At 44.1% G+C, this 14,177-nt stretch overlaps 1 protein-coding gene across 7 annotated transcripts in view; it reads left to right on the top strand.

Annotated features, from left to right (window-relative positions):
• ELMO1 (engulfment and cell motility 1) overlaps positions 1-14,177 on the top strand; it is a 553,802-nt gene that overhangs the window by 393,076 nt on the left and 146,549 nt on the right. For all 7 annotated transcript variants that reach the window (XM_027573071.2, XM_027573068.2, XM_027573074.2 and 4 more), the window contains one exon: positions 1,829-1,965. In XM_027573071.2, coding sequence (XP_027428872.1) covers positions 1,829-1,965 — 137 coding nt within the window. The remainder of the gene's footprint in view (positions 1-1,828; positions 1,966-14,177) is intronic.

Raw genomic sequence — 14,177 nt, 5'->3', positions numbered from 1 at the left:
AACACACAATCCTGCCTGTGTTTATGGTCCAAGTTCTTTAAATAGCTTTGTGTTCCAGGTCAGAACTTCACTGTTGCCATTTTTCTGCCAGTGACACAGGCTGGGGGTTGGGGTGACATACGTTCTTGCTGCTCATTTCTGAGATGGGAACAGGCTTGACTAGGAACTGGCGGGGGGGGGGGTGTGGGAAGAATCAAAGGACAACCCATGTTCTTGGAAACGATACACTGGCACAACATTCATTATCATCACCACCACCTTGCTCCACGTTTGCGACGACTTCTATCCTTTCAAAGCATTTTCCGATGAGTCATGTCATTTGATCCTCTCCAAAACCTATGGAGATGGACAAGGAGACGTCATTAACATTTTTTAGTTAAAAAAAATCGAGGCTCAGATAGGTAAAGTGACTTGCTCCTAATTGGCATGGGCTGGACTTGAACCCAAATCTTCTGTCCTCAGACCCAAACCTTCCCTATGTGACTGTAGTTGCTGCTAGCCTGTTTCCTTACCTCGGTCTGGAAGAAAACAGCATTTATGTATCTTCGTATCTACCCTTCTAGAAGTCTGGATCCCACTAAGATAGAAGAGGTTGGTGCATCATACATAGCTTGCGGCCCAGCCAGAGCAGAGTATGTTCCCTTAGGTTGGGTTAGGGTTCATTTCCTGGGGCCTGCACCAGAGGATTCTCTCCAAGTGGAATCCACCACATGGCAGGCAGAGGGCTTTCCCCACGTACAGAAGATCTTTGCTATAGACCCTACTCCAGCCCTACCCCATCCTCCTCTCCTGGGCTGGAAATTCCACCATTTGGAACCTTGAAGACTAACTGGCCTTAAAGAGATTCCAATTAAAATAGGAATTCTTTCACTATACATACAGCTTATATTAAAACAAACAAACAAACTTAGGATACTGTTTTGGGTAGGGGGTGGTCACAAAACCTGGCTCCTTCCATTGTCCTCATCCATGAGGCATGAACCAGAAGAGGCATCGTGAAGATCCCATGAGATGTAGGTACAAGGACTATAAAAATATAAGTGGCCCAGATAGCAGGGAGGAAGAGCATGGCTGGGGTGCTGGTCTCAGAAGGAGGAGAGAAGTAGGCACCGCTAGAGCTCGGAGTGCTGGCTCTGACCCCCAGAAGCTCTGCATTGGGAAGGCACGAAGGCAGTCTGGCTGATGTCACGGTCTGGTCCAGGACTGGACCATTTGCAGCCTCCAGAGCCATTTGGGTTGCTTTGACCTCCAGCCATCTGTGTCTGGGAATGTAAAACAAATGGTTAATGGCATCAGATGGTATATGATCTCAAATGTCCCCCCCGCCCCGCTTACTGCCATCAGAGGGAAAAGAGGACTGTGGAGAAATCATGAAGGATGCTGTTTTCAAAGTTGCAATTAATTGTGTGCTGGGGAAAGCTCATCCTCTGCCAGTTACTCTGTCGAGGAAGGGGAAATTAAGGGTGATGGAGCTGTGACTGAGAGGTCAGTTTGAATCATCCTTATAAGGTCAAAGAAGCAGACACAGAGCCCATATTCAACCCCAGGAATCCTGCAACAAAAGGTGTGAGGGTCATGTGGTGGGGTGCATCAGGAGCTGACTTCCTTTAGGCGAAATAGGCGCCTAGGGATAAGTCTTGACTGTCTGACCTGCGACTTCACAGTTGCACGGGGGACTGTCCTTAGGTTACTTTTTTACAATGCCTTACGTCCACTGTGGCTTGAGCCAGACATGTCCCCGTCCTCTCTTTGGGACCCCTCCGTGTGGCCTTGTCCTCTCATTTCACTCTGCAAACTTTCTCTCATATTTCCCTTCTCTTTCTTCCAGCCAGTGAGACCTGCAACGACTTCCACCCAATGTTCTTCACCCACGACAGATCGTTCGAGGAATTTTTCTGCATCTGTATCCAGCTCCTGAACAAGACATGGAAGGAAATGAGGGCAACTTCTGAAGATTTCAACAAGGTAAGGTTGAATCTGAGGCAGAGGCAGCAGCTTCCTGTGTCTCCAGAGGAGCCCCACCTCTGCATTGTCCCCCGGCTATCATACCCGTATGGACCTGAGCTGTGTGTTGGTGATGCTTTCATCTCTGCTGGGATAAGCCTGGAGCAGTCTTGTTGCTTTTGGCTAACTAAACTGGAGCCACCAGCAGAGACCCTTTCTTGAAATATGTTGTCTACATTAACTTTTTCCTTTAAGGGCATTAATCTGGGATGCCGCGTAATGGCAACATCCATTGGGGAAAAGGCCTCCCTCTCCACTGGTGTGCAGGCGGCTGTTAGAGAAACAATGAGATCAGGAAGGCTGCTCTGTCTAGGTGACTTGGTTTCTTTGCAGATTATGGATGTGTTGAGATAATCTGCCCTTTGTTGTGTCAAAAAGAGTTTTTATTCAAATGCAAAATCTCTTTCAGGGAGTTGAGTAAGTTTATATGGAACTTTTTTTTTTTTTTTTTTTAGTTTACAGAAAGCATTTGGTTCTTCTTTGGTTTTCTGTAAGAGCACGAATTTTATGTTTCTCTTTGTGAGTGAATGTTGGGTGCCGAGAAGAGTGTTGACCAACTTAGAGGAAGCAGAAATATATGAACTTTTCAAGAGAAACAAAATCTTTATCCTTAGATAAAGGCCTTGTTAACGATCATCACATGGCTAGTAATAACTGATGGTTGGGACAGGTATATTTAGGACAAGTATATTGGGAGAGGCCTTCAGTACCTTTCATTTGCTACTACTATTGCTGGATCTGGGTTTGACTGGTTCCGTCACCCATGCCTGCTGAGCTGGTCCTGGGGACATAACTGTTGTTAAGAGTCTAAGGGTCCGATCTCACTGTCCTCCTGTGGGGCCTTCACAGCTGGTGAACAGAAGATCAAATGTCCAACTGCATTTGATGTTCTCCTTGGTCTTTGCCTCCCTGTCACCTTTCCTCTGAACTTACATTCCCTCCTTCTTTTCCACCATATTTCTGGTTCGTGGCATCTTGAACTGATATTGGTGGAAAGGAAAGAAAACGAGGAAAAGGAAATAATACTCTTTGCCAAGCCTCAGTTAGGTCTCCATCAGCATGATGATCTTCTCCGCAGTTGAAGCAGACAAAGCTGTCTTAGTCGCCTTGGGCCATCTATTTAATTCATTGAAATAGGCCCCAGCGACGCCCCTCTGTGGAGAGCCCTGATTCTGCCAACTACAGTCTAGAGCTGCCACGGGTCTAAGCAGCTATGCCCAGGGACAGGCATGATTGAAGACGGGAAGTGAAGGAAAGAAATCCAGTAATTCTGCAGCCTCCTAAGTGTACTTCACTTGATTATGAGTGACTTGGCAATTGAGGTGCAAATCATCCCTGGGAAAGAGGAATAAAGGAGCAGGGAGACCTTTGTACAATCAAGCCAAAAAAAGGGGAGAGTTAAGTAGTCTCTGAAATGGCCAAGGCCACTTTGCCCTGGATCAGATCAACTCTTCAGTTACTACAGTGTTTCTGAAAGCCATCCAGTACTCAGCTCCTATGTGCACGGGACACCTGTTCTTTCAGGAGAAGGGAACCTCTCTGGCTGTCATGTGCTCTGGCATCAGGTATCTGTCTGGTTTCCGAGAGGATTTCACTCACCCGTCTTCTTCTGAATTACAGAAATCAGCATTTTTGTAAATGATGATAATGCAAATATTTTTGTTGTTGATCTATGCACAGATAAGGTATATGGAAAATATTACCAAATTCCTGTAGAGGAATGGCTCAAGAGGCTTAGCACTTAGACGCTTAAATCCTATAGAACATACAGTTTACAAAACGAAGTCCCAAGAATGCACTGTTAGCAAAGGGAACCAGGGGCCTCGGTCTGGAGTTGGTGAGCGTGGCCATTGGGTCTGTGTGGTTCATCACGACCAGATAGTTGGGTCAGTGGTAATAATATCCTGCCTGTGCAGGGTGAGGTCCCCCAAGTGTCACTCTGAAACTTTTTTCATAATTAACTTATGTGGCTGTAAAAACTGCCTTTGGCAAGACCTCAGGGCCAGGATCGGGGGACATGATAAGTGTCCCTAGTGCCATCTTATTGTGGCCCTAGTGCCATCTTTTTGCATTGTCTACTGATCATAGACGTCAGTCTAGTGTCACGTACATGTGGCCAAATAGTGATGGTGGTTTGCGGCTGTGAAGAGGCAGTCAGAAGCCTGAGAGGCAGAGGGTCCCATCCTGTGTACACATCTCCCTTGGTCAAGAGTGGATACCAGAGGAAGGCCAGGGATGGGAATGACAAGGGCTTTAAGTTTTCTACGTGAAATAGTTTTGTTTTGTTTGCCTTTTTTCTTTTTAGTGTTATGCACGCCTCACTTCTGGAACAGAAAAGTCTATCAGTTATATACTATTTTATCATGTGTGTACTAGTTTTCTAGGGTTGCTGTCACAAATTACCACAGACTTTGTAGCTTCAATAGTACAAAGGTACTCTCCTACAGTTCCATAGCTCAGAAACCAGAAACGGGATTCATGGGTTAAAATCAAGGAGTCAGCAGAGCTGTGGTCTTTTTTGGCCACTCTAGTGGGGAGATCTGTCGCCTTGCCTTCCAGGTTCTAGAAGCCACCTGCGTTCCTTGGCTCGTGGCCCTTTTTCTCTTCAAAGCCAGCCAACAGGTCCTGTCCTCACGTCACACCTCATTACTCTGATCCCTCTTTGGCTTGGATCTTTCACTCTTCTGGACTCCTGTGATTACATCGGACCACCTGGATAATCCAGGAGAATCTTCCCTATTTTAAGGTCAGCCGATTAGGAATCTCAACTCCGTCTGCAACCTGAATTCCCCTTTGTCATGTAACATAACATAGTCACAGATTCTGGGGATTGGAGTGTAGACCTCAGTGAGGGGGGTGCATTTCTCTGCCTACCATAATGTATATTTAATTTGCAGGTGTATTACATTTGTATCTGTATTTGTGTGTATCAATTTAAAGTATTGAAATGTGGACAGAGGAGCTTTTTGTTGTTGTTTTATTTGCTGGTAGACCAGCATAATACCAGAGTTCTGCTAGTGGTCGCTCAAACAGATTTCACTACGTCCTTTTTCTTTTATGTCCCTGTTCTGCCTCTAACAGGCTTTTGAAAAAAGATGGGCCCTATGTGCGGGCCTCTAGGTCAGTTCTTCCTGATTTTTGTTCCTGCTGCTTGTCTATCAGCCACTGCTCTGCGTTGCCAGGTAATAAATGGAAAGGAGAGAAGAAGAGCAGAAATTTTCATCGGTTTATTTTTCTTCTTGTTATTAACTTGGTAGCAGAAGCTATTGAATTTAGGAACAAACGTGGATTCGGTGTTATTGGTAGATTTAATGTTTTTCTTGTTTCCGAAGATTGTCCAAATTCGAATTCAGAATATCTTAAAAGAGCCCAACATGAGACACACTTTCTTTTGAACTTTCTTGGACACCGTCAGACTGTCGCCACTCTAAACAGAAGCATGGGTGGAGGATTTACTTGTCAACCTACGGCCCAGGTTCTGTAAGAAGGGGCTTAGCTATCTGCCTCCTTCAGCTCGTTACTGGAGAAGCAGTATCCCTCAATCCAAAATTCTGATTTTACAAATAATAACTAGATTCCAGCAGATGCCGGAATTTCTTCTACAACCCACCTTGCTTGAGACACTAGTTTGTAGGTATCTAGTGCTTGGTAGTTAATGCTTCTGCCGGAAGTGAATGTTTGGAAAAGCAGCTGCTTTCTTGCTGCTCCAGGCTGGGGAAGCTGAAGACGGGATGTTTTTTATTTATGTGAAAGAAGTAGAATTAGAGAGTGATTAAAATATTTATGCTTTGAAAAGTACTTTCTTCCAGTTTCCCAATGTAGCAGTCTCTGCAGAATAATCCATTGATTCAGGCCATTGAGTTTGTATTCTGTTTTTGCCTTTTATTACCAATATTTTAAAGCATGCATTATTCATTTTTATGTGCATTAGAGAAGAGCTTAAACTGCAGCTGGATACCTCGGCACACAAGTGGCCCCATAATCCTTTCATTGAAGCCCTCATTTTTTAAGCAGGGTAGGAAAGAAGACACAAGTGATTTGGGTAGTTCAGGTATGGGAATCTCATTTAAAGCTTTTATTGCAGACCGTGCCACTTTAGAAATTCTAACAAGGGGTATACACATCAAAATTGATATTTGTGTGTAGTAGTGTTTCTCAACCTTATCCACCTTGCCCGAACCTTAGAATCACCTGGGGGGCTTTGGAAACCTCTGTCATCCCAGTGCCCTATTGTACAACATACCAATTACTTCTTTGTGGTGGAGCCAAAGCTCTCATGAAGATTTTTCATGAAGGCAGATTTGATCACTAAAGGTGAATCCCATCCATAGAATGACCATCAGTTGATACGTGTAACACAGACCACCAACTAGTATGAATTGTGTGCATCAGCGAAGTAGTCCGTCCATTGGTTGGTAAGGCCCAGGTTCTAACCCTGGTTCTGCTACTCAGGAACAATATTCCCTGAAAATTAAAAAAAAAAAAAAGTGGATACCAGTATCCCATTGCCCTCTTATGGTGGTGTGATACTAAATTGAAGTAATAAATGTGAAAATGATTTGAGGAAGTAAAATGTCATATGCGTTTGTATTCTTTTTGTACATAATAAGATAAATCCTGTCTATGAAAAATGAGTAAATTGCCCTTTTCAAAAGAAAACATTTTTTTGGCTATTATGTGAAAAAACAAAGAAAGGAGGAAAGGAAGGAAGGAGGGAGGGAGGGAAGGAGGGAGGAAAGAAAGAAAGAAAGAGAAAAAGTGAAGCTGCTTATGTACCACAGATTAAGTGCTGAATTGAATGAACTCATTTAACTTTGGCAGAAATAGGGTTTCAACGGAAAACGTCATGGATTTGGGAAGAAAAGACTTTATTAGGTACCTTAGTTTTCCATGTGACAAGCCATGGGCAGCAGCCTAAAAATCAGGTTTCACAAAAGCTCAGGTGCTTAATAGCTGGAGAGAGTTAAGGCACTGTAGCTATTACCTAGCTGCACAGACCTCTCTGCGGATGTCTGAGCCGTCTAGATACCTTAAAAATACTTGTTCATGGCATTGGTGTTACTTTAGATGCTATCAAAATCGGCATTAAAAACAAGATCAAATGACTTTGCCATGCTTTCAAATTGCCAAAATGGAAGAAACTAATGGTTTGAAAAATGTAGTCACTCTGGAGCAAAAGCACTATTTTGAAACTTTACCCAGCAGCATAATATGCAAAGCACACACGACAGAGGTTAGGATCTCAGGCTTGCAGATGACAAGCCATCCCTTAAAATAGGAGAGCCTGTGCACAGGGAGAACCCAGGCCCATCAGACAAAGCCGCAGCTGCCCCTGGCTAGGCTATGAGCTCCATCTGAGTCAGCGGGAGAAAATCTCAATTAGGAAGAATTGGAGAGCAGAACAGAGCAAACATCCTGGGAAGTCCCCTGGAAGATTATCCATGGAAAATAGCCACTAACTAGTCATATCTAATGGATTATGGTGTGGTGTAAAAAAGGGTTCATTTGAGAGCTTGAAGGCAGTGATTGCATGAATGAGAAAGGGAAATATGTTCACCCCCCGAACTGTTTCCAATTTACTGACTTTCTGTGCATGCTTTTCAGGGGCAATTATATATTCCAGAGTCCCCTTCCTAGGCCAGCTCAACTTCACAGTGGTGCAGACAGCGCTCTTGTTGGTTAGCTGAGCTGGCCTAGGGAATGAAAGGTGGTCTGTAACTCTCGCCATGAATAAACATGAATCTCCTCATTTGCATGAGGCAGGTGACTGTAAAATATCTTGGAGCAAGTTGTGAAAGGAGGCTTTGTGCATCCGTGCCCAGGGGAAGCTGGGGAGGACTCAGTGTTGTTTATCTTCATTAGAATTCCATCTAGGGCTGCTGGTATTGATCTGAACCGGGCCTGGGGTAGCTAATAAAGTAGGTGTATGTTTTAATTGAAACATGAATATTTAAGTAGAGGAGAAGTCTTTTAAAGGGCCACGATGTCGTATGAGAGGTTATCCATTTCTCAGCTGTCTAGGCCATTTACAAGTATTTATTCAAAAAAGCTTCTCACGTTTCACAGAAGTCTTTAAGGTTTGACACGAAGGAAATCACACTTCCTGTAGAAGCAAATGCATCATACAAATAGATTTATTTTTTCCTTTGATGTTTCCTGTTGGATTGGTAGCAAATAGTTTCGTGTGTGTGTGTGTGTGTGCGCACACGTGCGTGCATATATTTAAATGAGTGCTTTTAAGCTATTCGCTTAAGGTAGTGTTACCCTTTTTTTATGAAGTTTGCCACTTCCATTGGGACAGGAATCCAGGTATGTCTCCTTCCATCTTCATCAATATAAATTGTGCTGTCTAGAGACAGCAGAAAGACCGAGAAAGAGACCAACTTTACGGAACTTATTTTTTTTTTCAAGAGGTATCTTTTTAAATAGACCCCAGTAGGTACACTTTCTAAAAAGAAGTGCATTAATTGCAGGTAACATGGGCCTGACCAAGACAGGTGGTGTGAGGTGTTATTTCCCAGACTCTTTTGCATTACCACCCCCCGAAGGATCTCCTTTAGACATTTTCCTCTAATCACCCTTCCCCTGAAATTTTAATTATGCAAATACATTGTTACCTGTTTATGTATTGTCTGTATATCTGTGCTTTATGGTTTAGGAAAGTAAGATTTTTTTTTTTTTTTTTGCTCCTCCAAGAACCAAATTTCTCCCCCTGGGGACACGATCCCCTGCCCCATTGAGAATGCCAGGTGGAAAGGAGGGAACGGAGGCTGAGCCTGGGCGCAGCAGGAAAGTCTGGGGGCAGTCCTGGCCCAGGGGCTCCTCACCAGCAGTGTGGGTCCTTGGGCATGTCCTTTAGCCCCCAGAGCCCTTCTCACCTATAAACTGGTAGCAGCAGCAGCAACAACAACAACAATAACAATGGTATTTCCCCAAATCACTGTGAGGATTAGGTCCTTAAAGGCTGGCTTTGTAAATTGCCCCATACAAATTGGAGGTGCTGGTGTCAACAGAGAGAACCCAAATTGACAGTCATTTGCACTTGGTTGTGTAGTATAATTGAGCTGCTTTGATTTTCTAAGATAATGTATTCAAATATCTAGAAACACAGATTTTCCCATTCCTCTGTGTGGAAGCCCATTGAACTCTGGTTTGCCTGCCAAGGGAAACTGACTACAGCAGGGACAGATCCCTAAGTCAGGAGGAAGTCCTCTGTGTGGGTTTTTCCTGGTGAGGGATGCTCCTCCCCAGCCTGCCCATAGACATACCGCAAGTGACTGAGGGGCTTGGCTGAGTCTCCAGAGGCACAGCACACTGGTCCTTCAGAAGCCCAGGTCTCCTCAGCTGCATAACCCCAGCGGCATGACCTCATGCAAGGGATTCAGACTGGGCAGCTCCAGATTGCTCGTCTGTGAGACGGGGACAGGAATGACCGCCCCCAGACGGGCTCTGAGCCCTGGACCAAGTCCGGCAGATAAACTACTTAGCTCAGTCCGGCCTGGAGCAAATACTAGGTGACACCGGCTTCTAAATAGCTCTGAAAAGGAAAAGGGCTCGTCATGGCAATGCTGATGGCAAACATTTTCAGAAAAAGACAAGATTCTCCTGGGGATTTAGTGATTAAGTTCATAGAACATGCATCCCAGCGTGCTTAGTGGTCCCACCCTCACAGGTTCTGTGAAACGTGGGCGTCGTCATAAAGTGGTGACCATTTCCAGGGACTGTTCTGGGTCATGCCTTTGATAGTCTGACCGTATCCCTTTATTAAGGGGTGGTATCCAGAATCCTCCAGAAAGAGTTAGATTTTGTTGACTCTGTTTATGTAATTTCCCTAAGAAACGGTTAAACTGTTTAAAATTTGTTTAAAGATTAACTGGTAGGTTTAGTTGGCTGAAAACACTGCTAGCATGTTTTGCTTTCTTGACATTTGCCATAACTGGAGCATGTATAAAAAGGATAATTACCATGATTGAGTCTGATGAGTAATTTCGGATAAGCCCTGACAATAGTAAATATACATCTCGGAGGTTTCTTTGCATGCAAGATCCTCATTTCCGAAGCCTCCCTGGAGTCAGTGTATCTTTTCTTTGTATGTGTAACATGTGCTAAGCTGACACTTGCCAATTACAAGACAAAAAGAATTGATAGGTTCTTCTGCTGAGCAGCAGTAAGATACATCAGTCGCTTGGTTCAGCAGCAGCCCATCCCTGATCATGGAAATAACGATGCCTCTAAGTTAGCTGCTGTACATCACTCTGTTCAGTGACTTCTGAAACTTCTTCCCCTTTGTTAACTACACTTTGGGGCACCGCCTGAGCTGTTAATAACTGGTTCCGATGACCTGAATTCCATATTCCATTGTGGATTGTGTTAGGGATTTGATAATGGCACAGAAATCATTTTATTAGTATATGTCCAATTAAAAGGAAATTGCCTACATTTTAAATAAGGCGTAATGAGATTTAGGCATTTTAAATTAAAGGGCAGATAGGAATCAGAGTTGGATAGCAAAAAAGAGTACCGTTAGATGGGAATCTCTCGTGAAATATGAGTCCTCCTTGATTTAAAAGAAAATATTTATCTTGTAATTGCAGAGAAAATGATGTGCTATGGGGGTTGAGAGCACAGTTGTACAAAGGGGTATGTTTCCTAAGGTAGAACAGGAGAACATAAAGGTGCTGTCACGTGGGTGCTCTTCATTGCCAACTCAGGGTGCCAGATGTTAGGAAGAGGCAAGGGACGGAAGACAAAGAGATGCCCCAGATGAGACGAGACGGGGAGTCAGAATGAGAGAGTAGTGTCAGAAGCCATTTGTTAGGACTCCAACAGAAGAGCTGGGAGAAGTGAGAAGATCCCAAGTGAAATTGCTAAATCTCTCCCACAAAAATACCAGGCCTAAGGGGTCAGAAGTTTAAAAATATATTTTATTATTTAAGTGTGTATAATTCACCTGCTAATCTAAATTCCTTCTAGGGCCGTGCAGGTTTTTCAAAAGTGTGCTTTTATGTCTGAGCAGCGGTGAATGATGGGTCAGGCAGTCCCCCTGGCCTTACCAAATAGGAGCCGAAACCCTCACCTGCTGGTCTGACAGCAGATGCTAGCTGCTCTCACCATCTCTCAGCGTAGAGCTGAGCCACTAGGCCAAACAGGTCAGAGCAAGAGCAAAGGTCGGGGGGGCAAGAAGAGGGTACCAAAGCAAGGCTGAATTTGTTATACAGAGAAAAAGAAACAGGGAAACTTGAATTTGAGAGATGAGAATTCCAACCTGCTAGTTTCTTCTTCTCCTCTCCTCCCCTTTGCCCCTCCTTTTGTTGTTTCTATGTGTTTCCCATGCAGTTCTGTTGAAATGAAAAATAATAGTAGCTGCTCAGTGAAACTATGTGGGAGGAACTCATTTAGGCAGGTAGTTAACTCAGATATCATGCCCACACAGGGCCTGCATCTTCCCAGGAAAGTTCTCAAGCCGGCCGTTGTCACTTGTGGCAACAGCATCCTCAGATGCCCCTCAAGGGATCCCCTTGCTCTGGCCCTATGAATAATACCGTTACTCTGGAACTTACCACAGTGAACTGCAGTTGTCTACTTAATCCTCAGACTCCTTGAGAGCAGAGCCTGGCTTTTTTCTGTATTCTCAGGATCTACTCAGTGCCTAGGAGGTCGACGGCATTCAGTGTTACTATCCCAACACGGAAGGCATGGCACTAGGCACTGGGGATACAGGTGAGTTCTGCCTTCATGGAGCTGGCAGTCCAGGGAGTTTCTATTTGGAAGTTTACGGACGGGCTCCTCTTTGTGCAACCAATCAGCGGCCAGAGTCACTACAATCACTATAAGGTCCTCTGCCTTCTCATTATTGTCTTAGCTCAGATCTTCCTCTTTTCTCACTCCAAATCTCGTAGGTGGAATGGCTGGTTGCAGTTCTTTACTGCTTCATAGGAGTCCTTGCCACAATCTGATGGGGAGTGAAGCCTATTTCCCCTGCCCTTTGACTTTTGACATGGGCCAGTGAGATGATCACAAATGTGCAGTGCGCAGAGGCCTGAATATTGCTTGTGTGGCTGGCTCGGGCTCTTGCACTTCTGCCTTCATCATGAGATAGAGTACATAGGCTGGGTAGCCACTGCCCCTAAGTGTAGGTCTCAGAATGAAGCTTATGGATTACAGTTTCCCCAGTCAGCCCACAGAATTACAGCTGAAAACTGCCACCTCAGCTGACCTATAGACCTGTGAGTATGAGGAGAACTTCTTAGCTATTGGGATTACTTGTTACACAGCACTCGTGTGGCAGTCACTGACTGAGACACCAGCTGTTGCGGTAACTTATCTTCCAGCTTGGAAACCTTTCCACTTTCCAAACGTCCTCCCACATGCATCTGACCATATCATTGTTGCTTTTAATCCACCCATTGCCTGCCTCATAAAACTTCATGGCCTTAGCAAGATGTTTAGATTTCTCTTTAATTAGCTTGATGTACCTTTCTTGCTTCATCCTCATGTTTTCACCCTGTACCTGCTCTAAGGTCTGCATATCATGAACTGCCCACAATTCCTTGTGTTTGCCATGTTACTTTCATATCACAGATATGTGTTCACCCTCCTTCCTTCTGCCACTAATGCCTTCCTCCATCTGCTCACTGAAATTCTGTTTTAGGATTTTACACACGGCCACCTCAGGGGTACCACCTTGGATGGTTAGCATCTCCATTTGATTCAGAATGAAATTCGGTACACCTGCCCCCATGACACAGAAGTCTGAACTTCTTCTGGAAAATATCTTCCAGCTGTATCATAGTAGTTGTTTATTTACAAACGTCTCTTTCTCAATTAAATCTATACAGCATTGGGAGCAAAGAACTATGGCTTTAAATCTTAATATTCTCCAGATGTTTTTGAAATAGGATCTGCCCAATTACGTTGGGTTGAATATCAAATGAATAAGTAGCCAGGAATGTTTAATTCACACATTATTTAAAACAGTCTGCCTAGCCAATAAGCTGAATTAATTTATACTCTTTTAATATGGGATGGTCACTCTTATTCAATTCCTGGAGACCATAGGTATTCTGCAGTTCTACAGAATGAAGAATTTTCTTGCCCAAAATGCCAATGGGCCTTATTGAGAAATACTTCTAGATCTTTCGATTGGAATTTCTTCTTCAGATGTCAATACCTTGGGAGAATTACAAAATGATTTTGCCATTCCTTTCTTAACAAAAATGGCAGTATAATTTTTTTTCCACCTACATAGCTTTATATAAGGTGAATGAAAGCCACAAAGACAGAGAAGAGTCACAAAATAAACTGAATTTCTCTTTTCCGAGGAGAGTGGTTGGATCCCCTTGTTCAAAAAGAAATCCCTCTGTTTCAGTTATTTCCCCTTCAACCTTAACCCACAGCTGCTGGCCATTTGGGGAGTACCGCATTTCCCACTAGTCTGATTTCCAGGCCGGTGGGAAGGATAATGTCCATAATGGTGCTTATCCTCTCACAGGTTGGCTACTGAGAGACCTTCAGTGCAGAGGACAGAAGTGCCTGCTGGCGGTCCACCCATTTAGGTGACTGTTGTCTCCCTGAGTACACCCACCAGACACCTGCCTGAGTAGCAGCCACGTTCAATAGGAAGCGTGAGCACATTGTGCCATTCACAAAAGTTGTCTTTTATATTTTACCTTCACCTCCCAAAGTGCTCTTCAATTAGGAAAAAAAGGTTGCATTTTCCAAGAGTGTCGTAAGAGTAGGAAGATTTGATTCTTGCCACAGGGATTGTGTGTTTTAGGTGCTGGAGGCGATCAGCCCCCAAGAACTTTTCTGGTCCTGATTTCCTTATTTCTCTTTCACATTTCCGTTTGCGTGGCTTGGCTGGATCTGAGGTTTATGGCATATGGCTTTTTGCTGCTTGAGCTGCCACAGAAGTGAATGTCACTGTTATATGATGCCAGATTTCCATTTTGTGAATCACGGAGCATGAGATTCTGTCCGAAAGCTCCCAGGCCACTAGGAGTCATTCTAGCAGAAGCAGAAAATGGGAAGACCCATGCCTCCGAGATGTTGTTCCTAGTAAAATGTGTCTGTCATTATAAAAGTGCATATAAAATGGAGATGCTCTTGCCCCCCCGAGTTTGTTGGAAAAAGCTGCTTTGGCTTCTTTTATTGTGGTCAGCGCACTGGGAAAC

Source organism: Zalophus californianus, chromosome 12 (genome assembly GCF_009762305.2).
Source record: "Zalophus californianus isolate mZalCal1 chromosome 12, mZalCal1.pri.v2, whole genome shotgun sequence".
In the NCBI taxonomy this organism is placed as follows: domain Eukaryota; kingdom Metazoa; phylum Chordata; class Mammalia; order Carnivora; family Otariidae; genus Zalophus; species Zalophus californianus.
The sequence above is the reverse complement of the archived record's forward strand: the minus strand, read 5'-3'. Positions and strand labels throughout refer to the sequence as shown.